The sequence below is a fragment of the Pieris napi genome, chromosome 15, assembly GCF_905475465.1.
Source record: "Pieris napi chromosome 15, ilPieNapi1.2, whole genome shotgun sequence".
In the NCBI taxonomy this organism is placed as follows: domain Eukaryota; kingdom Metazoa; phylum Arthropoda; class Insecta; order Lepidoptera; family Pieridae; genus Pieris; species Pieris napi.
Window position 1 is genome coordinate 7919928 of NC_062248.1, and position 25717 is coordinate 7945644.

At 31.5% G+C, this 25717-nt stretch overlaps 1 protein-coding gene across 1 annotated transcript; it reads left to right on the forward strand.

Annotated features, from left to right (window-relative positions):
- Window positions 1–13: 13 nt before the first annotated feature.
- On the forward strand, window positions 14–21271 carry LOC125056749 (neuroligin-1-like). Its single transcript, XM_047660026.1, has 13 exons — window positions 14–204; window positions 529–746; window positions 4847–5005; window positions 5346–5534; window positions 7273–7358; window positions 9048–9215; window positions 10048–10168; window positions 10547–10743; window positions 17760–17882; window positions 18936–19081; window positions 19755–19882; window positions 19984–20133; window positions 20207–21271. Exons 1-13 carry the CDS (start codon window positions 14–16, stop codon window positions 21091–21093), a joined length of 2763 nt encoding a protein of 920 aa, XP_047515982.1. The 3' UTR covers window positions 21094–21271.
- The last annotated feature ends 4446 nt before the right edge of the window (window positions 21272–25717 follow it).

Genomic DNA, 25717 nt, shown 5'->3' on the forward strand with positions numbered 1-25717 from the left:
CCTGCAGCGCGTGATGCGCGCGGACCGCGCCGCGCTCTACGCGTGGCTCGTCTGCTGCGCCGTCGCGCTCTCCACGCACAAGTACAGCACGCGCGTCGTTCGCACCAAATACGGTCCCCTACGGGGCATCGTGGTCCACGCACACCCGCAAGTCGAAGCTTACTTGGGAGTGCCGTATGCCACACCACCCCTCGGTAGCCTTAGGTAAATATACATTGAAATAAATAACTAAACTTAACATAAACTAAAATATATCATTAAAAGGAGTCCCTTTAGGCAAGGTTCCGAAGATACTGGCAGCGTTCCCCCTTTGGATTGCTAGACTAATTCTTTGTCCGAGGTAGCTGCCAGGTCTTCGGATATCTTAGGTAAATTACATTTTCTTATTACGTGTAGCAACAACCTAAAACTAAAAACTGTAACTGTTGGCACATTTGTAGTTACAGCATAATATAAGTCTCGAAACTTGTTGTACTTAATCATAACCTACAGTCTTAGACAACTACACTACAATACTCTTTTCGAAAGATACATGCCGCCGGTGACGCCGTCTCAGTGGCGTACTCCACGACTGGCAGACGCCGCGGGTCCCGCCTGCCCGCAGCGTCCACCCCCCGCCGCCCCACTGGACGACGCCTTGCTCACCCACCCGCGCGCTCGAATTAAGCAGCTTGAGAGACTGCTGCCCATGCTTACTAACCAGAGTGAAGATTGCCTTTATGTCAACCTGTATGTGCCCGTAACTGGTACGTTAATCAATTAATTAATAATTGGCCAATATTAAAAGAAATAGAGGAATATTGAATCACATTTTTAATAGCAATATATGATTTATATAACATGTTTAAAAGCTTAAGAAACATTTTGTAAAGCAGTGACGCAGAGTTTATATCCATTAACAAATGGCAGTAAATGTTAATATAATTAAATTATATTTTAATTTTATAAAATATACATAGACATTTTTTTAACAATTTTCTATAATATTGTTCTAAAATTAAATGCTGTAATAAAATAAAAACGCGATGTACATTTCAATTACCTGCAGTAGATGTTAACATAAAACTTGATATTATATGGCACGTGCCTTCATGTACATTCAAAGGGAATTATCATTTTGTTATCAAAAAATTATATACTAAGAGACAGGTGAGATAGTCTCGGGACACTCGTTAATCCTTGCCAGTTTAATCATAATTTATTCACATCATTCGCCGCTAATTCAGTGTCCGTTAAATAAGGTGCTATTTAAATATGCATCGCTATGCTTGCATGTAATAACATTTTAGGAATTCATTTGCTGTGTTTATTTACCAAGTAAATTTTGACTTTCAACATTTGAAGTTCGCAAAAGACTAATTTAATTTTTAGGTTTTGTGAATTTGTCTGTGTTGAACTGTTAAATGTGTAAATCTTTATATTTTAAAATAAACCGATGTTACAATACTCATTGCTTAAAAGTTGTTTGGCGTATTAAACATCGTTAAAATTTTATTGCTTTTCTCTGTAGTCTAAAAGCAAATGTGACGATATTAAGATGCAGTTTCTTGTCTTTTTTGCTTAGACCACTGTGAACGCCTAGGACACGAAAGCAATACCATAAATAATCATGTATCTTATGTGAAATTATTTAGTTTTCTTAGTTTTTGAAGTTATACTTCTTTTGGCGCGTTAGGGATAAATTACGAGAGTAAATGTTTACAATGCGCACGCACACCGTCACAAAAAACTGACACCCGTTAGCTATAGTCAACTTTTTAGTTTTTTTGAAGTTATGCTTCTTTTGGCGTATTAGGGAAAAATGATGAGAGTAAATTTTTTCTATTGTTAGTGTCGTTTTTTCTACAAACGTAGAATAAGGCGAAAGATAAAAATTTTGAAATGATTTTTAACTTGTTACGCCAAAGAAGTATTACTTCGAACGCGTGTATTATTTATTTAATATTATGCTATTAAGGTAAATACGTTTGCAGATTTTGTTGAAGATTAATTAGTTTGTTAACAGCTTAAGGGAGACGGCGGCCAATATAATTATATAGAGTGGAAGGGCGACGAAGGGTGTCAAGACCTCAATTCCGTAGTGCATTGCAGTGCATCTTGCCCCCTGCAAGCAGTGCGGAAGTGAGGTTAAGACACTCTAAAGCAGCGATTCAAGACTCTCAGGACAATTTATAGCGGTTTCTTAAACTACTTTATAACTGCACAACATCCTTAGGGTTCATACATCATGTAGCTAATAAATTATTGTTTTTATATAAATTGTAAGATAACAACACCATTTCGTTACTTACATGTTGTTCTAGTAAACGTGACAAAATAATTGTTTTGAGGGAAATCGAACCCAAGACCGACTGCTTACTTACTGCACCTTACTGAGGAGGAGTCCTCTCCGGTCCTCAAACTCAAACTCAAAATATCTTTATTCATGTAGGTAAACAAATACACTTATGAATTGTCAGAATGAAGTTAAATTAATTGTAAATTTACATTTACTACCAGTTCGCAAGTCAAGAGCGTAGAGCGGGTAAGAAGAACTGGCAAGAAACTTTCCGCCACTCTTTTTAATCGCCAAGTATTGTCATACAAATTGTTTGAACTGGAGCCTCCTCAGTATGTTAAGTAGTAAGCTTTAAAATGTGAATGATATTATATTACTCTGAAACCATGTATCACCTTAGCCTAGAATAAGAGGTCCTTATATATTAAACTCTTATGTAATAAATAAAGTTATATCGGCCAATCGGGCCATCGATAGAGTAGAGTGTAGAGTTGTGCGCACATATTTATTAATATATAGTAATCGCAAAACTTCTAGTCCGAGTTGAAGCTGCATTATAGCGAGTCGCGGCGGTACAGTTGAGAGCAATATATTTGGTACGATACAGGTTTAAATTCTACGCAACAGCCCTGCGATTCTGTAACTCACTTCACGAACTCACACAGCGCTTTTCGCATCGGCGGTCTCTCTCAAATCAGTCGTGAAGCAGTCATTTTATGATTTGGCATTCTGATAAACAATAAAGTACAAGCTCCCACCTTTTCAGAATGCCAAATCATAAAATGACTGCTTCACGACTGATTTGAGAGAGACCGCCGATGCGAAAACCGCTGTGTGAGTTCGAAAAGTGAGTTACAGAATCACAGGGCAGTACGCCTCGTGTTCTGATCGGAAGTTTTGTGAAACTGTATTTATTTATAAAACAAATAATTATTGTTTAATTATTATGATGAGTTTATTGTAAACATTTATGTTGACATTAAGAGTATTATTATTTGGGTTATAGACCAGTGCCGATAATTTTTTAAACCAAAAAAAATTACAGTAGGATGAAACCCATTAGAAAAGCAGGGGAATATGATCAAAATGAAAGGAAAAATAAATTACGGTCGATCTGAGGTCGGGAAGGGGTGGGGGGGGGAGTTTTAAGGGTAAAAAACGGTTTATCTCGATTTCCGGAAAAACTAAAAGTCCTATCGAAGAAAGTTAAATGGCAAAGTTGTAGGTAATAAAAAGATCTAAAACTTTTGTATTCTCACATTTTTCACATAACCTCAAAATTGGTGTGAAAAATTCAAAAAACCAAGATTTTGGTTTTTTATTTTTATCTTTTACAAAAATTTATTTTTTTAAACGAAATTTGGTTGAAAACTTACCTTATTATGTCCCAAATAAACTGTAATTTATTTGATTAAAAATATTTATTTTTTCACCTTATTTTAAATTAATATCGAAAAAACATCCTAATTTTCAATCGAAAATTCTGACGTCAAAATTTCAGCTTTTTTCAAAAAGTTGGTGTGCTTTCAGTTCGTTGAAATCTCTACTTTCCTATGGTAAAAAAATATATATACATTACCATAGTAAATCTTCTCAGAAAATGCAAAACATCGTAAGCAGTAACGCCCAGACCCATCATTCCCTTCCCTACTTCTCTATGAAATACGAAAATTTTAGCCCATCTAAAGGCTAAAAAATTTTTTAGGTCACTCAGTTATATATAAGTTATCTTAAAATAGTAATAAATAGGCATCTAATTATAATTTAAAGAAGATTCATAGAGAAGTAGGGAAGGGTATGACGGGTCTGGGCGTTACTGCATACGATGTTTTGCATTTTCTGAGAAGATTTACTATGGTAATGTATATATATTTTTTTACCATAGGAAAGTAGAGATTTCAACGAACTGAAAGCACACCAACTTTTTGAAAAATGCTGAAATTTTGACGTCAGAATTTTCGATTGAAAATTAGGGTGTTTTTTCGATATTAATTCAAAATAAGGTGAAAAAATACATATTTTTAATCAAATAAATTACAGTATATTTGGGACATAATAAGGTAAGTTTTCACCAAATTTCGTTTAAAAAAATAAATTTTTGTAAAAGATAAAAATAAAAAACCAAAAACTTGGTTTTTTGAATTTTTCACACCAATTTTGAGGTTATGTGAAAAATGTGTGAATACAAAAGTTTTAGATCTTTTTATTACCTACAACTTTGCCATTTAACTTTCTTCGATAGGACTTTTAGTTTTTCCGGAAATCGAGATAAACCGTTTTTTACCCTTAAAACTCCCCCCCCCACCCCTTCCCGACCTCAGATCGACCGTAATTTATTTTTCCTTTCATTTTGATCATATTCCCCTGCTTTTCTAATGGGTTTCATCCTACTGTAATTTTTTTCACTTTTTATTTATTTTGAAGGCTATCTGCACTGGTCTATTAGTCTAGAAATGTTTCGCTATGACGAAAGAAATTCCTTTGTACAAAGAATTAGTGAGCAAGACGTTTTGTAATAAGTTTTTCCTTTAATATAAGTTGAAGTTGCCTTTTTAACTTATTCTACAGGTGCAGAGATGGAGTCTGAGAAAGCAAGATTGCCATGTCTTTTGTTCGTACACGGGGAGTCTTATGAATGGAGTTCGGGCAATGCGTACGACGGAACAACTTTAGCCGCACATGGCAACATCATTGTAGTTACTATCAACTTTAGATTAGGTGTTTTGGGTAAGTTATATATAGCGTATATTATCTTTAATCAATTTACAAATGTTGAAAGGTTCAAAGGAAGCTATTGGAGTAGTTTATTGTTGTTATTACACTTGAATACCCATCGTAAAATACATTAAAAAAACTAGGCTTTGGAAAACTTGTATATGTAAACAAAATCTATGTCTTAAAATCAGAAAAATATATAAGTCTTTAACTTTAAATCCAGTTTCATACAAATTTATTACAAACATAACTTAGTTAAATAATCTTGAAATTTTTAAAGTGACGCTGGAGTGACAAGGATAAATATACAACAGCTGTCTTGTTCTTAATAATTGTTACAATAATTTCACAGGTTTTTTAAAAACTGGTGCTAAAGGGTCAGCGCAGGGTAACTTTGGCCTAATGGATTTGGTTGCCGGACTGCATTGGTTACGTGAAAATCTTCCCGCTTTCGGGGGTGATCCTGAAAAGGTGACTCTGATGGGACATGGTACTGGTGCCGCATTAGCTAACTTCTTAGCCGTATCACCTGTATCTAGAGGTATTGTTAATCACACAGCATGAACACTGTAATACTCAGTCAGGATCTGCGGAATACGAAATCACATAAAGAAATAATTGTTAACAGTTAATCAAACGCATTACTTTTTTTTATAAACACATAATTGCATTACAAAATATGATAAGCGGTACGTCGATTCTATCTCTGGTGTGCAACGGCTTTACGACAAATCTTACAGTTATGACAAAAAAAAAAAAAAAAAAATGACTCAAAGTCCTAAAAATAAAGTGCACGAAAGTGTTATTACACTTGTATTGTATATTCAAAACAATTTTACTCTCGATTTTAAACGTTTAAATACAGTTTATTCAGCAGTGTATTTCATTATAATTTTTGTCTAATAATGAAATTAAACTGAAATATTAGAATACATGCTAGACCACAAAAAAGATCTGACGATAGACTCGAATCAATTTACATAAATAAAAACGTTCTAGTGCAGTTAAATTTTAGATGAGAGGCTCAAAAACATTTGGGCTTGTCATCATCTATATAAAGCGAACACGTTTGTGTAGAGATTATAGTTTCATAGATAGAAATGGAATTGATATTGAGCGATTGGCATTTGTCTAGTGCTGGGCTCGTTTTTGACATATCACAAAGAATCATGAAAATGATTTTACGTGAATACTGTATTGTTTTTGTTTAAAAAACAAACGAAAATTCTCTTTAATAATACGATAACAAATTCTTTAGGTTTATTTACACAATTTCACAGTCATTTCCTTTATCCTGTCCATTGCTATAAAAAATATAAATTGCGGTTATGGTAACATTGGATCGTTGTTGAGTCTGTGATTATGAATGACGCATGGGACTCATTGTTTGTAATTAGGCCGAGAATTTCCGTTATCTAGGGTACTATTTACACTATGATACATATATTTCTGGATTTCATTACTTGAATTAACCGAAAAAAAGATTTTTACACTTAATTCGACGCATAATAAATACTATGTTTTTTTTAATAATAATTTACAAGTTTATTTGTTTGACTACTCACAAACTAAGATTAAATAAATTCCAATAATAATACACTTTGTGTATTATTTAATATTTATTAAAAAACTTAAAATCAAATAATACTACTATATAACAAGTGAATGGGTCTTTTATTAATAATATGCCTATTAAAAATAACCCATAAGTATTGGCAAGAATACACCTATGAAGCTGAATTGTTGTTTTTGTACCAAAACACGCCGGTCAGCAAAAATATAGTATGCACCGAAAGATATCAATGACAATAACAGTTAAGATTTATTTACGCGCCATAATTAATACTATATTTTGTAATAATTAAAATAATAATTTAGAGGTTTTTTTGTTTGACTAGTCACAAACTAAGATTAAATAAATTCCAATAATAATACACTTTGTGTATTATTTAATATTTATTGAAAAACTTAAAATCAAATAATATTAATATATAACAAGTGAATGGGTCTTGTATTAATAATATGCCTATTAAAAATAATCCATAAGTATTGGCAAGAATACACCTATGAAGCTGAATTGTTGTTTTTGTACCAAAACACGCCGGTCAGCAAAAATATATTATGCACCGAAAGATATCAATGACAATAACAGTTAAGATTTATTTACGCGCCACTTAACATTGCCGCATTTTAAATATGGCTCTCACAAATAATATGGATGGCCTATTTACATAATCCATTTCGTAAATAACAAAACTAAATACATTCATTCGTTTCAGAGTTGCTGAGGCGTGTCATTTTGTTAAGCGGATCCGGACTCAGTTCATGGGCACTGCAAAGGGATCCTCTGTCAATAAAACGAAAGGTTCGAAGCTATATATTTTTCTACTAACTTAATCTGTATGCATTTAGAATATTAAGATAGTTCGATTTAGGTACTTGATTATGTTAGCTTTAATATAAAGTTGATATAGTGGTGTTCAATAAAAAGTGATGAGTATGAATCAATTATCTTTTATAAAAAATAAGTCAATGGCGTTACAACCTTTTTAGGTCAGAGCCTCAGATTTATGTATCTGTTTCATGATCTTTTGTTTATCTAATAGGTTGGTCAGCCTTCTGTACCTGACGCACGCCCTCGACTTTTTTGGGTCTAAGGCAAGTCGGTTTCCTCACGATGTTTTCCTTCACCGTTCGAGCGAATGTTAAATATGCACATAGAAAGAAAGTCCATTGGTGCACAGCCGGGGCTCGAACCTACGACCTCAGGGATAAGAGTCGCACGCTGAAGCCAGGCCAACACTGCTCTCAATTATCTTTTATTAAACGTTATTTTATTTTACGATTTTTTTTATTTTTAACCTTTCAGGTTTGTATATCTTTTTTCTAACGCTAAACAATTCCTTATTTAAAATAAAATCTTCCTCCTCATCCCTTTAAAAACCTTGTAGCGCGTCATCTTCAAATGTATGTCCCTTGAGATGTTTCTTTAACCGCGGAAATTGGTAGCAATCCTACATCTACGTACTGTGAGTCTAGCGGTGTTACATCAATTCGAAACCAGCTTCTTGAATGCCAGCGATCGCAACTCTGGTCTTGTGTGAACAACTTTAGCTAGTTTGCAAGTGCGTAGCTGTCATATTTCCTCCCGCAACTTTCTTATTTGTCCTGCGTAAACTCCCTATAATTGTAACTCCATGATTAAAGTATTCGATCAATACCACCCCTTGGATTACACAAAAAACAGCCCACGATCTTACCAGCGAATGGAGTCGCTTTAAATTTCTTTGGAGTGTCATGCACTGTTACTGTGATAATGGTCCAGTCATGCACTGTTTTTTCATCTTCGAGTCATAATGGTGAAGCCATGTTTTGCCCATAGTTATCGAGCCAAAAATCGGTCAAAATCTTGTTGTAAAAACCTAAAATAAAAATCTTACTTTTTTTCTGCACGTCACAAAACATTCTGGGCACCCACCGCCGAGACGTTTTTCATACCCATGTGGTTGTGTATGGACACGTCTTAATAAAGTCTTCTAATCTTCTTATATTGAAGAAACAGTCAGAGATAATGTTTTCAATTATTTTGATCATTTGTTCAGTCACCACCGATGTAGGATCCCGTGTATAGATCGTTCGTCGTCGGCGTTACTGGCAGTTACTTCTCGCTTGAACTCAGCGCACTAAAGTGCAACCGTAGAATATAGAAGAGCGTGAACCCCTTATGTTTCTTACTTTCTGACTTACCAGCTCCTTAGTAAAAAAAATCAAGCTGATTTTTTTCATTACCACGAGAACGGCAATTTCATCCATTTTTAAGAACACGTGTTTAAAAGATAATTGATTGTTTGTTATTTTATGTTGGTTATGCCTACCAGTATTTATTTATTGTATTTCAACGGAGAATATATCAAATTATCCATATTAATTGAACACCTCTTGTAAATTCCACTTAACACTAAAGATTCAAGCGATCATCATCTTTCCAATATTGTAATATAATCAAGAATTCGCCTACAATATACACCATTAATGTTGATATTTCACGTCCTAGGTTACACAGCACACCGGTTGCTATGGAGACCTTTTAGAAGATGATATAGCACCCTGTCTACGCAACAAGCCTCTCACTGAATTGCTATCTGTGCGTTTGGATCCTCCAAGATTCCTCCCAGGCTTCGCACCATTTGTTGACGGAACAGTTATAGTTAATCCTTCCCTCGTAAGTGAGCTTTACATACTGCTATTTAGTACTACAAGTATTCATTAACCCTGATTTATTACATAACATAATATTTTAATTAGTTTGTAGCTACGCAATAATTCTACGACGTAGCCAAGTGTATAGGACTGTCTACAAGTCAAGTCAAAATAACTTACTCATATAGGTAAACAAGTATACTTATGAAGGTCAGAAAAGAAGTTAAATAAATTTTACATTTACTACCAGTTCGCAAGTCAGGGGCGTAGAGCGGACAAGAAGAACTGGCAAGAAACTTTCCGCCTCTTTTTAATCGCTAAGTTTTGAGTCATTAAAATTGCTTGAACTGGAGAAAATCTATCCTAAGAATTAGGATCATTTAAATATTCATCAAATTTATAAAAAGCTTTATTGATTAATTTACGTTTACCGAGAACTTTGAATTAATTTAGTGTTAATTCTCTAATTTCGCTTGGGGAGTTTGTTGTAACGACACTATACATTATGGTAATATTTATTTATACATAAATAATAAGAAATATTATTTTTATCACGTGAAAAACGTAACAATCGGTAAGCTGGTAAAACATATGACTAACGCTCAGTTTTAACGAAGTATCAGTCGTAATTGCTACGTGTCGTAGATGTTTATAAGTAGAAATAACGCTATTAAAAGTCGTCTGGTTCTCTATAGAAAAGTTTACTACTCGAAGCAATAACAATTGGTATTATGGATATTAAAATCCAGGGTACAAATTACCATAAGTAACATGTCTTTAGTGTACTTTTTTGATGTTTACTTGTAAAATAATTCGTATAAAAAATAAAATGCATTTAAATGATTTGCAACCAGGCGCCCCCTCCCACGGATAGTTCGCGGTTAGGAGCCGGCGCGGCAGCTGTGGCTAGCGCTGCCGGTCATGAATTAGCCGACTTCCCGCAGAGAGAACTGCTTTTTGGACTCACTACTACGGGTATGTATTCGTTATAGATGTATGAAACTATTTGAAAAAGTCACTTGAAACTGAAATCTTCAAACCAATTCATCTTATTTAGGGATTAGAAATGGTTTTTTTTTTATATATGAAGAAATTTTTCCCTTATAATCCCTTATGAATAAGTGAAAATAATGAGACTATCAAAATTTTGTTAAATATTAAAGATATAGGAACTCGCTATCGTAATTATTCTATTAAGTTACTACACTTAACGAACTTGAAATGCTTAAAATAAAACGTAAAATTAAATATTCTATGAAATGGACGAATTCTCTTTTTTTAATTAAATAGACGTGAATGCCAAAGCGTCGACTCATAAATTTATGCAAATGAATGACATGCCATTACTTGCAGAGTCTTACTTGGAATTCAATGCTCAAGACTTGGAGTTTGGCTTCAATGAGAGCCGCCGCGACCGCATTCTGCGTACATTCGTCCGAAACGCTTATTACTACCATCTCAACGAGATATATTCAACTCTCAAAAACGAATATACTGACTGGGATAAACCCGTGCAGAATCCGCTGAGTGTGCGCGACGCTACTCTAGAGGTAAGAGACATTATTTTTTTGCTTATACTGTTGTTACATCTATGTTTGTTTTGATTTTGACATCTGTCGAAAATTTCTCCTTTATAACAGATCGAAAATGGATTGAAACAAAAAAATGTGTGAAGTCTTAATTTTCATATAAGAAATTAATATCATTTTCATAAAGTAATGAGTAGGTACTGATGTTTTCCGCTGGGAAATAAGAATAATATGTGGGGCGAAGATCGAAAACGTAATTCCAAATTGAGATCAAAATGATTCGTGTTAAGTTATTATAAATTTGTAACCGCTCGTAGACATTCATAGAACGATTAAAATATTAATTTAAAGATATATAACTTATATCCTTAAAATATATAATATAAAAACAATTTAATTTGGATTCATTGAAGTGTAAATAAATATTAATAAAAATCACTTTTGAATTTTAGCACTTAATATAAGTAAATTAACGCCACTATCTTAGCTTAATATGCTAAATTAGTGGGTGTTGAGATATACTGTAAAGTCATGTAATGTGTAATTATTTCCTGGTATACTCAAATACTCAAATGATACCATCTTACCTCCAAGATCCGAAGTTTAATATATCACACGCTGGTTTATTCAATAGAAAAACTCTAATTGAATTATTCATTTATATGTAACTACACTAATAAATATATATATACAATTATACAACCAGTTTTCAAATAAAGATCCTAGAACATATGAGAACCCGCTACAAATTCTACGCTACACTTTTTGTTTTTAAAGATTGCTGCTTGTAAGCAGCAACCATTTCATGAGACATTAAATAATTAAGAAATTCTTCAAAAGCAATACTTATGCAAATAAACTTACAGTTTAACAAATATAATGTTTTGAGTGTGTACCAAAAACATGTATTTAGTCAAAGTTTACAATACAAAATTTTACTTTAATCATCCGGCTAGCAGTAAGCATTAATAAATTATCTAAATCCATCTCGAACTAAGCTACAAAAGCTTTTCTTGTTTATGTATTAATGTTGAATTTTAATCAAGCCTAAATAAGAGATTGTCGGCATTCGGCTTAATGTATTTATTTCAGACCCTTCAAAACGATGTGGGTAAGGGAACGCTTTTGCGGTCGTAGTTAGAATGATTAATAAAGCGTTTGAGCCTTCATTTTTTATTTGCATTAGAAAGTGCCTAACATTTTTATTTATTAATACCAACCGAGCGTTATTTTTATTGGTAATTATCATTAAAGCTACTTGATGAGTACCTATAGCTTTGTAGAAGAATAGAAGGTAAGAAATATGGTTGTGACAAAATTGATGTAACATCCGTAACGTAGAAACTAGCTTACACTAGATTTCAAATATACTGTGGTACATAGTGCATGTTTAAACCTTTTTTTTGAGAAAGAGTAAATTTAGTGTTACATCAAATCTAACAAGAGTATAACAACCTTCTTATGCGTGAATGTATATACTCGTATGTGGTGACAGTTTGTTTAGATTTTACGCAATGTAACCCTCTACACATTTTTGCTGCTGTTTTGCGAAATCTATAAGAACGAATTTTAAATTAAATAGGCTAGCAGAAGCATTGAATTTCCAAAGGATACTTATTAGATACAGTCTAATGTACACATACGTGCTTGTTATATATAATTTTTATTATAAGAAAATGTAAAGTGATTTACATACAAATGTTGAGAAATAATTATTGCAATAGAAATTACACAGTTATTATTTTAATTAAGTAGAACAAAGGACAAAGAATATGTGAACATTTTTAAATTTTAAGCTTAAGAAAATGTCAGCACTGCGGGGAGTCTTCATTATAATGGAAGTTAATGATATCGTGTTCTCTTGTAATGTTTTATTTAAACCTCTTTTATGTACACCTAGAAACACTTAGATTGTTATTAAATAAACAATACTTTAGTCTCTTTAAAAAGTATTTAATTATATGTATTAATTTGTGTCGAGAATATTTAGTTACATTTACGCCTCTAGCGGTGAATAATCAAATAAATGACGATCGATAATTTGTCTTATCCTGTAGTGTCCAATTATTTGATCTTGGTTTTGTCATGATGTGTTAGCTGCCCATTTAGAACATACGTGGATGGTGTAATAAAAGGAATAATTCATTAATATTATTTATTCTGAGTTTAATAAATACGACGTTTTGTGCAAAAATGAAAGGAAGTAATATTATGTGGAACTGAAAATTGGTTGCGTTCCAAAATACATATTCTAACAATATACAACTATCACATGCATCATAAAGTGAGGAATTTCACAGTCGGAACATTACATAGTATAAACTGTTTTATTATGTATTTTTTGTGAGAATAATTTACTAATATTTATTTAGAACTAAACCTACATAATAAAAATACTTAAATAGAACACTAAAATAAATTGCATTTTCTTCGTCTTCGAACACACTTAAGCTTATTTATAAAAAGGTTACTGGAAAGAACATCCAATTTCTTTACTTTAGTAATTTAAAATCCATTGAGATAGTTGAGTTGTAAAATCGTTGCTGCAATGAAATAGCAGCATTTGTTGCAAGCTTAATGTGGCTTCAGCCGTTAAGAGAGATATTTTTTCAAAAGAAAAGCCTGCGCTACTTCGGCCTTCTTTCATACATCACTAAGTACTGTCAAATGAATAAAAAATATCGCATTATTGAAATAATAATATATATTAGGGGTTATTTTGCGTATGGCCAAAGGATTCTCAAAGATAAAGCGGTAATGACACTTATTAGAATCTATTTGGAATGTAACTCTATGATTTGGGTCCCACAAGAAAAGAAATACTCTTGATAGAGCGAATTCAAAATAAATTAACTAGATATGAGGTTATATGGAGTGTATCCGTTTTACCCGGTGATGTATCCAACTTTGTTTGTCTTGGGTATCGTAGGATACGACCTGTTAGACGTAAAGAGGGACCTTGCTATCGCACTATGTTGTTTAAGTTTCTTATACCTTTCTTATAGGTAGGGTATATAATGCAGAAATGTTAGAGAGACTGCTGCGAGTGCCAAATTATCACACACGATGTGGTAAGCAGTCGCAATTGCTAGCAGTGACGCGAGCGGGTGCAAATTTTCTAAGGGAAGCACTATTTACGTGCGTCTTGCTCACCTTCAATACTATTGCATGTTCGACTGATCTAATTAATTGCACACTGTCTGAACTCACAAGAATCGCATTATTCATATGTTTTTTATTATTTGCAATAAAAAGCTTTAGGTTTTCATGTTTTGTTTCTATGTAATGTATGTATTATGTTTTTAGTTTAATTTTGTGTTAAGAAGTATTATATATATAAGAATAGAAAATAGGGAAATAAAAATAAAATACAATTTTGAGCAATAAATCTTAACTAAATCTGAACTTAACATACATATATACAATAAGAAAGTAAGTAAGCGAAGCGTAGCTGCGTGGCTGAGGGACATTTCTTAAGATAAGTTAGAAAACTAATGTCTATATTAATATAAACACAAATCGAAACACACATCCATATAAAAATGATAATAAAGTACATTTTAAGATGACGGAAACTGCTGTAAACTTAAATTACGTAAATTTTATTTTTAAAATCCAGCGGAATATTGCAAATAACAACTTTACGGAAATAGGTGGCGTTTTTTCAATAAAAATATATAGTCTAGTCGACAAGTTGAAAATGGAACAAAATAGAGATACTACTCCTAAAATTATGTGCGATAGCTCATTGGATCCGGAATGACGTCTAGAAAAATGTGCTAAAAGCATGTATTAGCACATAAAAAATTGCAAAAGTTATAGACCATTAAAGATGAAAAAATAATGGCATTTAGTTTTTTGCCAATATTTAATAAACTATTAATATTTAAGAAATTTCAAATAAAGATTCTGAAAGAGGAGGAAATTTCCAACAAAAAACTCCTGACTCTCGGAACTCTATCTCCATTATTTATAATGTTAATTTAACGCTAAAAATAGGTCTGCGGGTGACATTTTTAGGATTCGCGCGTGGCGTCAAAAGCGACTACGGCACATTAATTAATTTATTTAAGGTATTGAATATTTTTTTTTAAATTTGAAAAAATTATGGTGTGTTCTGAACACTATAATTAATTTATTCCCGTTGAAAATTTTACTTAAAGTTAATTTTTCAACAAGTTAAATAATTGTTAACTAACGAAATTTTCTCGAACGACCGTCTTAATTGTAAGTGAAAAAAAATGTTTAAATAATGGTCGTAAAATATTTCGCTTCGTAGAGCCTTTCTTACATACATACTTAACAAGATCGTACCATAAAAGTTAAAAAAATATTTATACTTTGTTTATAACAATTTTTTTACTTAAACAAAAACTTAAAAATCCATGTAATGATGTTAAAAAAAAATTTTTTTTTCTCCATCATCATATAATCGTTTTTTTATTAATACAAGATATTTATTGATTTGCAAAAAAAAAATATCCCGCCATTTGTTGATAAATTTTTTTTAAACAAATTGATTAAATCAATATTTTTAAAAAAAAATTTAACACAACTTTATTTAATTAAAAATTTTATGATTTTTAAAAAAAAAATTTTTCCTTAATAACAATTTTTAATTGTTTATAATAGTTTTTTTTAATTTTCTATTGTTTAAATAATTAGTTAAGAAATTTTTTTTTTCCTAAAAATCATAATTGACAGTCTTCTATAAAGTAACAGAAAAAAAAAATTTTTTTATCAACAATTCTATTGTTTATTAACTTACCAATTTGTTATAAACAAATATTCAACTTTTGTTTATTTTTTTTCTAAAACTTCTAAAATTAACAAAAACAACCATATATAATAAAGTATAGAAATTTTTTTTTTTTATTTTAAATAAAAGTAATATTCATGATAATCAAAAAATTTACAAAACAATTTTTTCTATACTTTGTTATATATGGTTGTTTTTGTTAATTTTAGAAGTTTTAGAAAAAAAATAAACAAAAGTTGAATATTTGTTTATAACAAATTGGTAAGTTAATAAACAATAGAATTGTTGATAAAAAAAATTTTTTTTTCTGTTACTTTATAGAAGACTGTCAATTATGATTTTAAGGAAAAAAAAATTTCTTAACTAATTATTTAAACAATAGAAAATTAAAAAAAACTATTATAAACAATTAAAAATTGTTATTAAGGAAAATTTGTTTTTTTAAAAATCATAAAATTTTTAATGTAATAAAGTTGTGTTAAATTTTTTTTAAAAAATATTGATTTAATCAATTTGTTTAAAAAAATTTTATCAACAAATGGCGGGAATTTTTTTTTTTGCAAATCAATAAATATCTTGTATTAATAAAAAAACGATTATATGATGATGGAGAAAAAAAAAATTTTTTTTAACATCATTACATGGATTTTTAAGTTTTTGTTTAAGTAAAAAAATTGTTATAAACAAAGTATAAATATTTTTTTAACTTTTATGGTACGATCTTGTTAAGTATGTATGTAAGAAAGGCTCTACGAAGCGAAATATTTTTACGACCATTATTTAAACATTTTTTTTCACTTACAATTAAGACGGTCGTTCGAGAAAATTTCGTTAGTTAACAATTATTTAACTTGTTGAAAAATTAACTTTAAGTAAAATTTTCAACGGGAATAAATTAATTATAGTGTTCAGAACACACCATAATTTTTTCAAATTTAAAAAAAAATATTCAATACCTTAAATAAATTAATTAATGTGCCGTAGTCGCTTTTGACGCCACGCGCGAATCCTAAAAATGTCACCCGCAGACCTATTTTTAGCGTTAAATTAACATTATAAATAATGGAGATAGAGTTCCGGGAGTCAGAAGTTTTTTGTTGGAAATTTCCTCCTCTTTCAGAATCTTTATTTGAAATTTCTTAAATATTAATAGTTTATTAAATATTGGCAAAAAACTAAATGCCATTATTTTTTCATCTTTAATGGTCTATAACTTTTGCAATTTTTTATGTGCTAATACACGCTTTTAGCACATTTTTCTAGACGTCATTCCGGATCCAATGAGCTATCGCACATAATTTTAGGAATAGTATCTCTATTTTGTTCCATTTTCAACTTGTCGACTAGACTAATATTAAATTATGTGTCAACTTGATATGGTTTATCGCGTTCGCCATTTTAGCTGAAAAACAATCAATTCATCGTGAAGCTATGTAAATAATGTAATAAATTTGTCAATTATAATAGTCAAAGTAGATTTATTTAAATGTAATTATATATGTACTCACTTATTAAATTGTAGACATACGAAATATTCAGCGTTAAGCGCTCTCTTGGAATTACTTAAGATTTAACAAGATTTAAAGCCTCCATTTTAAATTTATACAGATATGATATAAATCAATACTAGCTAATACTAGTAGATATAATATAACCGCAAATCTTAAGCCGAATATCAAGTTGGAAAAAGGAACGTCCTAGTTCTATGTAGGTACACAATATAGATTGCCTTACCGTCTTATTCATGAACCTCAAATGGTATTAGAATATTTTATCACATTTATTTGAATTGAAATTGATTTTTACTTTAATATTCATTAGTTTTTGGATATGACCATTATAATCACCGATCGTTTCACAGCTTATGCTAATGTAATTAACAGTAGTAATCAACTAAGAAAACAAAAATATCCTTGATATTGATTCGTTATTACGTATATAAAAATTGTGTATTTTTTTTATTTACACACAGTAATAATTTAATACATTAATAAAAGCAATAGAACGGTGTCTTTAGAGATACCTAACAACTTATTTTAAGCGAGTCACGTATACGTAAGATTTGTGTAAGCGTCAAATTTGGTATTCTCTTAAAGTTCTAAATACGAGACGATACCTACTTTTAAGTCTTAACACAGTACTACCAACAAGATACTAAAAAGGCCATTCCCACCGAACAATATTGCGTCGTTAATTAAGAAAACCGCCCTACTGGTTATGTAAAAATATAAATTCATACTTAAATATGTGAAATGATGAAAATTGAATTTTTCGCCAGATACTTAGCGATGGCCGCACCGCAGCGCCTTTAATAAGATTGGGATACCTCCACGCTTTACGCCGCGGTTCAACCTATTTTACACATTTTCACTACCTTTCTCCAGACAAGGACTATCCCCAGGTATGTATAATGATTAGTGTGTTTCACTAAGATTATGATTAGTGAGTTTTAAGGATGTGTAAATGATTTAAATTTGTAACACTATGGCAAACAAGAGGCCATTAAAGAGAAAGCAATCTAAAAGGTGGGCCGATTAAATCATGGAAATGGCTGATTGGTATACAATAAGGAAAAATGGAGGACAATGGGGGAGGCACACAGAATCGGTTATCGTAGATTAAGAAAAAAAATAGTTATAATGTATATATTTTGTATTTTTGATATAAGGCTATAAATACTAGATAAAAAATGATTTAAAAAGTTAATAATAAAAAAAACTTATAGCTTGCGTAAAAAAATAATGTTTCATAAAAACATACTAAATTGTCACCACGTGGCCAAGGCATAGTGCGTGTTAACCTTGTTGATTACGTTTCAATAGTGAATTGGGAAAGAACGACAAAAGTATAATTTTTAATTTAGTTACTTATAGAAGTGTTCGAGGTCTTTATATATTACCAGCTGACCCAGCAAAATTTTGTTTTGCCATGTATATTATTTCTAGGAAACATTTTTTTAGGTCAATAAAAATAACTATCTACAATAATGAAAAATAGAGGTTGATTGTAGGGGGTTGAAAGTTAGGGGTTGTTTATATTTTTGTAAGCTATATCATAAAAAAATAAAATTTTGGGATGGACACCCCTTATCACTTATGGGCTTGGGATAAATAGTAGCCGATTCCCAGACTTTCTGAATATGTATAAAATTATTTATAAGAATCGGTCGAGCTGTTTCGGAGGAGTATGGGAGCGAACATTGTGACACGAGAATTTTATATACCTATTAGATATAATTAGTACATGGTTCGATGGTCTAGACGTTAGATGATTAACCACTTGCCTGTATAATTTTTCTTTCGTCTTGACATTAATAGAGAAGCGTAATTTCAAAGAACATGTTATTTTATTAGTATAATAAAGGGAAACTTAATAATTTTGATAAACTTACACCGCCTATAGACACATGAGAACCAATTAATTAATCTAATTGCCACTTAATGTATCCAATTAGCGACCAGGATCGGTGCACGGCGAGGAGCTACCTTTCTACCTTGGAATGCCATTATCTCAGGCCTACCATCACTTGAACTTTACATTACAAGAACAACGTGTGTCGAAATTATGTATGCATTATGTGGCTAATTTTGTTCGTTACGGGTGAGTAATGTATTATTTTTATTGCAATGATTACGATACCGATTAGTCCCCGCGCTTTAGTGGGGTTAGTTATTGATAATTAACCCGAAGGCTCGTTCGATTCCCGGTCAAACAATAATTTTAGGTGCAGAAGAATGATCCTTGTCCAATTTTTAAAAACCTAACCTAACCTATAATGATTAAATTCATTTTATTTATTTATTTGCTCTACAGCTACTCACTAAACAATATCCAAACGATTACATTGTACACAAAAGCCAAAAACGGAACACACATTCAAACATAAACAAAGCACAGTTTCACCTATATATACAAGAAATATAACAAAGTATATATATGTATTTATAATAAATTCTAAGTTCTAAGATTCATTAATCATTATAATATATATTTAATATAAAGGAAAAATAACAAAGCCATTATTAATATGAGATACCAGTTTTTTAAATTATTTAAAAAAAAAATTAAGTTACATTAAATGTATCTATTTGCCGGTAATTTCTGTTATAATCTGAAGGAATACGATACTTGGCTGAGTTACGTAAATAGTTTGTATTAGTTTGTATTTTAAATAGCCAACTATTTTGTTGTTATAAGTTTGCCTTGTATTGTATGAAGAAGGGATGTGAAATACTAAAAGCGACAATAATAATTAAACAAATAATAATTTTAGGAACCCAAATGATCCCTCAGCGACTCCGCCACCGAGTCCAATGCTAGGTGAACCTGTCGCAGTAGGCCCTGATGATATTCCCTACTGGGACACCTACGATACAATTAACCAACTCTATATGGAAATGAGTAAGTTATTATTACTTTTAATAAATAAATAATTATAAAATCAAATCATAATTCACCCCTGAAAAAATATTTTTAATTGGATTTTAATTCCTTTGTATCAGGTACTAAGCCTGGTATGCGAAGTCATTATCGTGGTCATAAAATGTCGTTATGGTTATCACTGATCCCACAACTGCATCGACCTGGTTCCGATTTGCCTGACGCCGCCATGAGGCACCATCACTTTCAAGATGACCAAAATTATTATGAAGGTAACAATATCGTATTATACACAAGTATTAAACTAGTTAAACAACGTACATTAAAAAATACTATTTTCAATAGGTGCAGTTAGAGAGCAATCGATGTCCAGAGCTCACGTCCCACACGTTGTAAATATTGGACGTGGTGGCGATAAAACTACGCCTTCAAGTCGTTCTGCATCACCAAAACCATCTCCCGCCCCTCCAGTTTCAACTGAATGTCCACCAAACGCTACAGTCACTCCCATACAAACTGATGACGCACTTCTACGAAGACTTGCCTCCTCGCATTACCAGTCATATACAGCTGCTCTCACTGTTACAATTGCCGTTGGATGCTTTTTATTACTACTTAACGTACTTATTTTTGCTGGAATTTATCATCAAAGAGGGACACGACCTCGACGATGCAAAGATGATCTTACTGAGGCAGGAAGTTCTTCATCGTCTGATAATTATGACGGAAAAATCGATTACGAAGTAAGAGCCTTTGAGGGGAAAGGGTTTGGTTTTGAGTGTAAGTCGGCTCATGTGCCACGTGGGTCAGGTTCAAAATTTGATTTACGAACTTTGTCAGACTGTGGTGAACCAACTTTCGGTGAATATAGTTGTTACGATGAAAAACATCTGGCCGCGAGAAGGTCGTTGCCGGATGTGAGTGTTGGTAGTGCCATTGGTGCTGGTAATGTTGTGTGTATAGATACCCAAAAACCAGATATACAAAGAATAGAAGCACGCATTCAAGAAGCTGTAAGCAGGACCAGTACGTTCGAGCCTCGAGTGGTTGATAGTTCGACCCAAGTGAAGTTTGGCCCTTTATGTGATGGCCAGGAAGTCCTCTCCGATTCTAATGGGGATTCTGAAGGTGCAACTGGTTCAGGTATTTTAAGAGTTCCACCTGCACCAACAACACCAGCGCCACCTGGTATTATGAAGAAAAGAGTTCAAATACAAGAGATATCAGTATGAGATTTGGAGAAATTAGACACTGCGGTAGTAGTTGTTAATGAAAGGACTGAATTATAAAGTGAAAAACGTTAAATGAACTTTAATAAATGTAAATAATGTAAATGGAAACAAATCTTAATGTTTGTAAATATGTATGTGAATTGTTGTTCGCACTGTTTACTAATATGATGCATACAAATCAAAAATAAAGTTGGGTTAACCCAGCTTAATCAATAGATAGGATGTTTTTTTATATTAAACTAAAAACACAGAAATAACACTGGTTTTTGTTACTTAAATTTTAAATTATGAGCGCCCTAACTAAAGTAATTAAAAAAATTAGGATAACTTTGATGATCATATTATTCTGAAACTTGAATGGTGTGGAAAGGTTGAAGATAGTAAATTTTACCGGGGTCCATATTACCGGCTTATAAACCACTTAGCTATGAAATTACATAGGTTACTATAAAACAGACTGCGGCACATTTGTTACAATTTGAGTATTCTGTTTTTACATGACGTGTGAATATTACAATAATAATATTAGAAGTGTACTAAGACTAACTTGCCAAAGTAGGTGTATATAATAATATCAAAGTGTTTCAAAGTTGTAGTAATTATTAAGAACAATGCGTATGTTGTGATTTTTTGTAAATTTAATTTAAGTATGATATACCTAAAAAGTGTGTAGTTTTTGATAAGTAAACGTATAAACTAAATACTTGATACTTTATGGACGAGCAATATCAAATTGCTATTAAATATGTTGAGGTGAACAGGGTAAAATTTCAGTTTACATCAATTGAATGAATTTGTGAAATACGATTCATGCTCCTAAGAAGTAATTTATATATTACTTATAAAAGTTTCAGCTATATTTATAAAATACATATATTGTGATTTTTATTGCCCAGCTCAACAATCATATCCTTTAAGATATCCGTTTGAATTTTTTTTATTACTCAATCACCTCCTTATTTCTTAATTTGTCTAAGAAGCAGAAGAATTTACACCGCATTTATTTAGTATTTTACGCATATCTCACTTACTTTTAAAGCGCTGAAAATTCTAAAATCCCGCTGCACCAAAAAATTATATATAGTTGCACATGTTTAAACTAAAACAAAATTAATTTGATCCAATCAATTTAACTTACAATTAATCGTATTTACAATATTGTTTCCGCACTATCTAATATTTGATTCATTTCAAAATTGCTAAATTAGGAAATGAAACAAATGACAGGTCCCAATTTTGCCCCTGTACTTCGATAAAAAAGTTTCTCTTTAAATTGTTGGAAAATAAACCGCTTATGGATATTTAATTTGCTTAGTGTTCGTCCATAAATTATCTTTGCAGGAATTGATGAGCATTAAGTATTTAAAAATCTAAATTGAATGATTTAATAATAAGTAAAGTATCCACATTGTGACAAAATGTTCTGTCGTTATATTAAGTAACAATTATTTGCCATATATTATATAAATTAGATATTTTCCTAAAAGGAATTGCATATTAGTAATTTAAATATTGAACCACTTATTTATCGTTAATGTTGATTGATTTTAGAATTTAATTAATGGTTTTAGGTTTACAGTTCTTAAACAAATATAAGCCCTATAAGCTGAGCATACAATAATGTTGTAGTATGTAACAATACGCATTTAATCATTGATAATATCTTATTAAAAGTACATATAATCGGTTAATTTAACCTTTTTACCGTTACTGTTTTTATATGGAAGTTGAGAGAACTACTCTCTCAATTTAACAAAAAAATAAATAAAACGAATATGAAATAAAAGTCACTATTGATGGACTTGGAATGGATTGGGATCGCTGTCGGTATTGCTATTGGTAGTTACAGAGTAAGTTAGCTCTCTCTCTCTCTCTCGCTCTCGACTATTGTAGGGATAATTTTTAACTAACTTTATTTTATTCAATATAATCTTAAATCCGAGCCTTTCCTTTAGTTCAAATAACTCAAGCATATGTACGTAGAACTTTTGTGGATAGTAACAGCTCATGAATGTACCTATTTCGTTTGCGATATACATTGAAACAGTTTAGTAATTTTGAAACCAGTTACGGTAGCATCAATTATAATACTTTTAGTTCAACTTTATAACATTTCACGAAAAAATTACACTCAAGTTATTATTACATTGCAACGATTCGATAAATTATTTGATTCGAGGCCAAATCACAAAGGTGTTAAATTTGAACATTAATTAATAATTTTGGTATGCAATTACTGCTCTTGAAAGCGTTTATGGGAGGTGTATTTACTGACAGTTGAACGTTGTTATAGCAAGTGTGGTATACAAATGTAATATTCCGATAAGGTTTGAGTAAATGTATTAGGTGAAAATGGGTGAAAAAATAATTTATTTGTTTCAAATTAGCGCCGGAGAGCAAATTAATGAACACAATGTAGTTTAATTTTTATCTTCATAAATATGTATCTTATTATCTCAAACAAATACTTGGGTATGATTGTAAATTTATTTATAAGATCAATTTGTGTGTCAAAGGAATTCATTATAAAATAACGTGTGTGTTATTGTCCAAAACATGTACCGTTTCTTTTTACACTTGTTATGTAATTCGAAGTTTAAAAATTTGATTTTAAGCGATCGTTACTATAAATGAAATATATATTAATGATTTGTGTAAAGTTTCCATTTTCGTTAGATAATTTGTCGACTATGTATTAATTCTAGTGAATTGAATGAATAGATTATATAAATATTATTTAGATGCAATAAGATCAGTTGATAATTGATTTTAATTGAATGTAAATAATCTATGATGGCATTTTGTTACAGTCTGGTGTTATGTGGAGTGCGTAAAACATAGTATTGAATAAAATTTTGAAATTAACTATGATTTTTATTAAGACAGTATAATGACACCGCCAGTTTGCTTGAGTAGTTACCATGTACGACAAAAGATCGCGAGCTCTCAGATTAGGTTAAAGTAACGTAAATTTTGAATTTTCGTGGTAAAATTTAATAGAAGAACTATGTTCGGAAGTCAATGGTTGAATACTTCCGGGTGAGGAGCAGTCCGTCATGGGCCTGCTCTTGTGATACTGCCTTAGTGTCGGACCATCCTAGTATAAGATTATGGAACTGAGAGCGCTCTATAATGGAATATACACCAACGGATTTTTATTCGGCGCAATTAATTATATTATAAATCATTGATAGGAAATCAGCATGTCTTATAGCTCAAAACCGCCGTGCTTTAGGCAAATAGAGTACTCGTATATCTACTCCTTGCCTACAAAGAAGAATTATCAGTGAAATGGTAAAAAATATGTGCTCCATGTCAAGTTAGGTGTTACGTGATTCCCTATTGAATTTTACGAGCATTTTCTTGTTGCAAAGTAAGTGATTTATTGTAATTAATGTTGTAACTAAAAAGTAACGGCGGCTATGGGAACACGTGGTTATAAAAAATAAAATCTAACATTTTCCAACTCACATCGTGGTCACTTAGTAAATTTTATTATTCATTTAAAATTGGCCGATTCAGATTTACAACGCTCTTAAATTTCTGTAGATTGTTTTAGTATACCGATTTCCATTTAATTTATTCGTACAAAGTCCGCGCAAACTTTACTTAGCAGTTTATTTCAGATTTCACTTCATAAAAGTGTACCACAATCCCGGCTTTATTTAAGAACTCCTTTGAATTTCCACTTTAACAAGAAATAATATCTAGAGCGTTTAACGTGTTTAAGGTTCTACACACTTTGTAGATGAAATTAATACTACTAACGCGTTTGAAATAACAATAATAATGTCCTAATAACTAGGAGACACATGGAGACATTCTTTTTATGCGATTTTTTTTCAAACTAATACATAAATATCTAGAATCCAGAACCGATAAAACATATTAAATGAAGTAATTTATGACCAACTGAACTATAATAGTGGTTATAAAACTATGTTTTATTATCTATTTGAATATAGTTCAAAGGCGCCATAGCATAAGTTTGTGTCTCTATGTTTTTTATAATACGAAATTGATGAACTCAAAATTAAATGATGAGTTTACTGAAAAATCATTATCCAACACCCGTTTAGGCACACTATAAGTGTCTACCAGTAGTCCAGACACTTTCGCCTATAACATTTTTAAATTACATTCCACGTCAATTAAACCAAGTGGCGTATTAAAAATAACCAACTTACAGCGTTCATTTTGGACATGCGAACAGTTTGTAACGAGCGAGGCGAATGATGCAGACCGTGAAACCTTCAAATTGAATTTAAGCATCCAATTTGTTTACCCTGGTCCGCCTATACGAGGTTATACGTATATCGCACCGCCAGTTCCCACACTCGTAAAATGATTTCAGTCCACGCCGTGATTTGAGAGAGGTTTAAAATTATTTATTAATATGCGCGAGTTGTTATACACGTTCACTTATTCATGTATTGAATAACTACAGTACGACAAACCGATATTAAACTAGCTGATTGTGGTTTAAAAAAAGCTTACACTTTTTTAATTATAATTCTTTTTCGCTCATGCGTTCATTTAGTTTTGCAAAGGACTTGCTAAGATACAGCCGTGAACGTTTCGTTTTACTTTACTAGTCATTTTCAAAAAGTCCTTAAAGAAGGAT

Coding starts and splice junctions, on each gene's coding strand:
- LOC125056749 (XM_047660026.1), top strand. CDS start 14: ATGCGCGCGGACCGCGCCGCGCTCTACGCGTGGCTCGTCTGCTGCGCC. Junction 747..4,846: donor CCTGTATGTGCCCGTAACTG/GTACGTTAATCA, acceptor CTTATTCTACAG/GTGCAGAGATGGAGTCTGAG. Junction 19,082..19,754: donor GCTAATTTTGTTCGTTACGG/GTGAGTAATGTA, acceptor TAATAATTTTAG/GAACCCAAATGATCCCTCAG.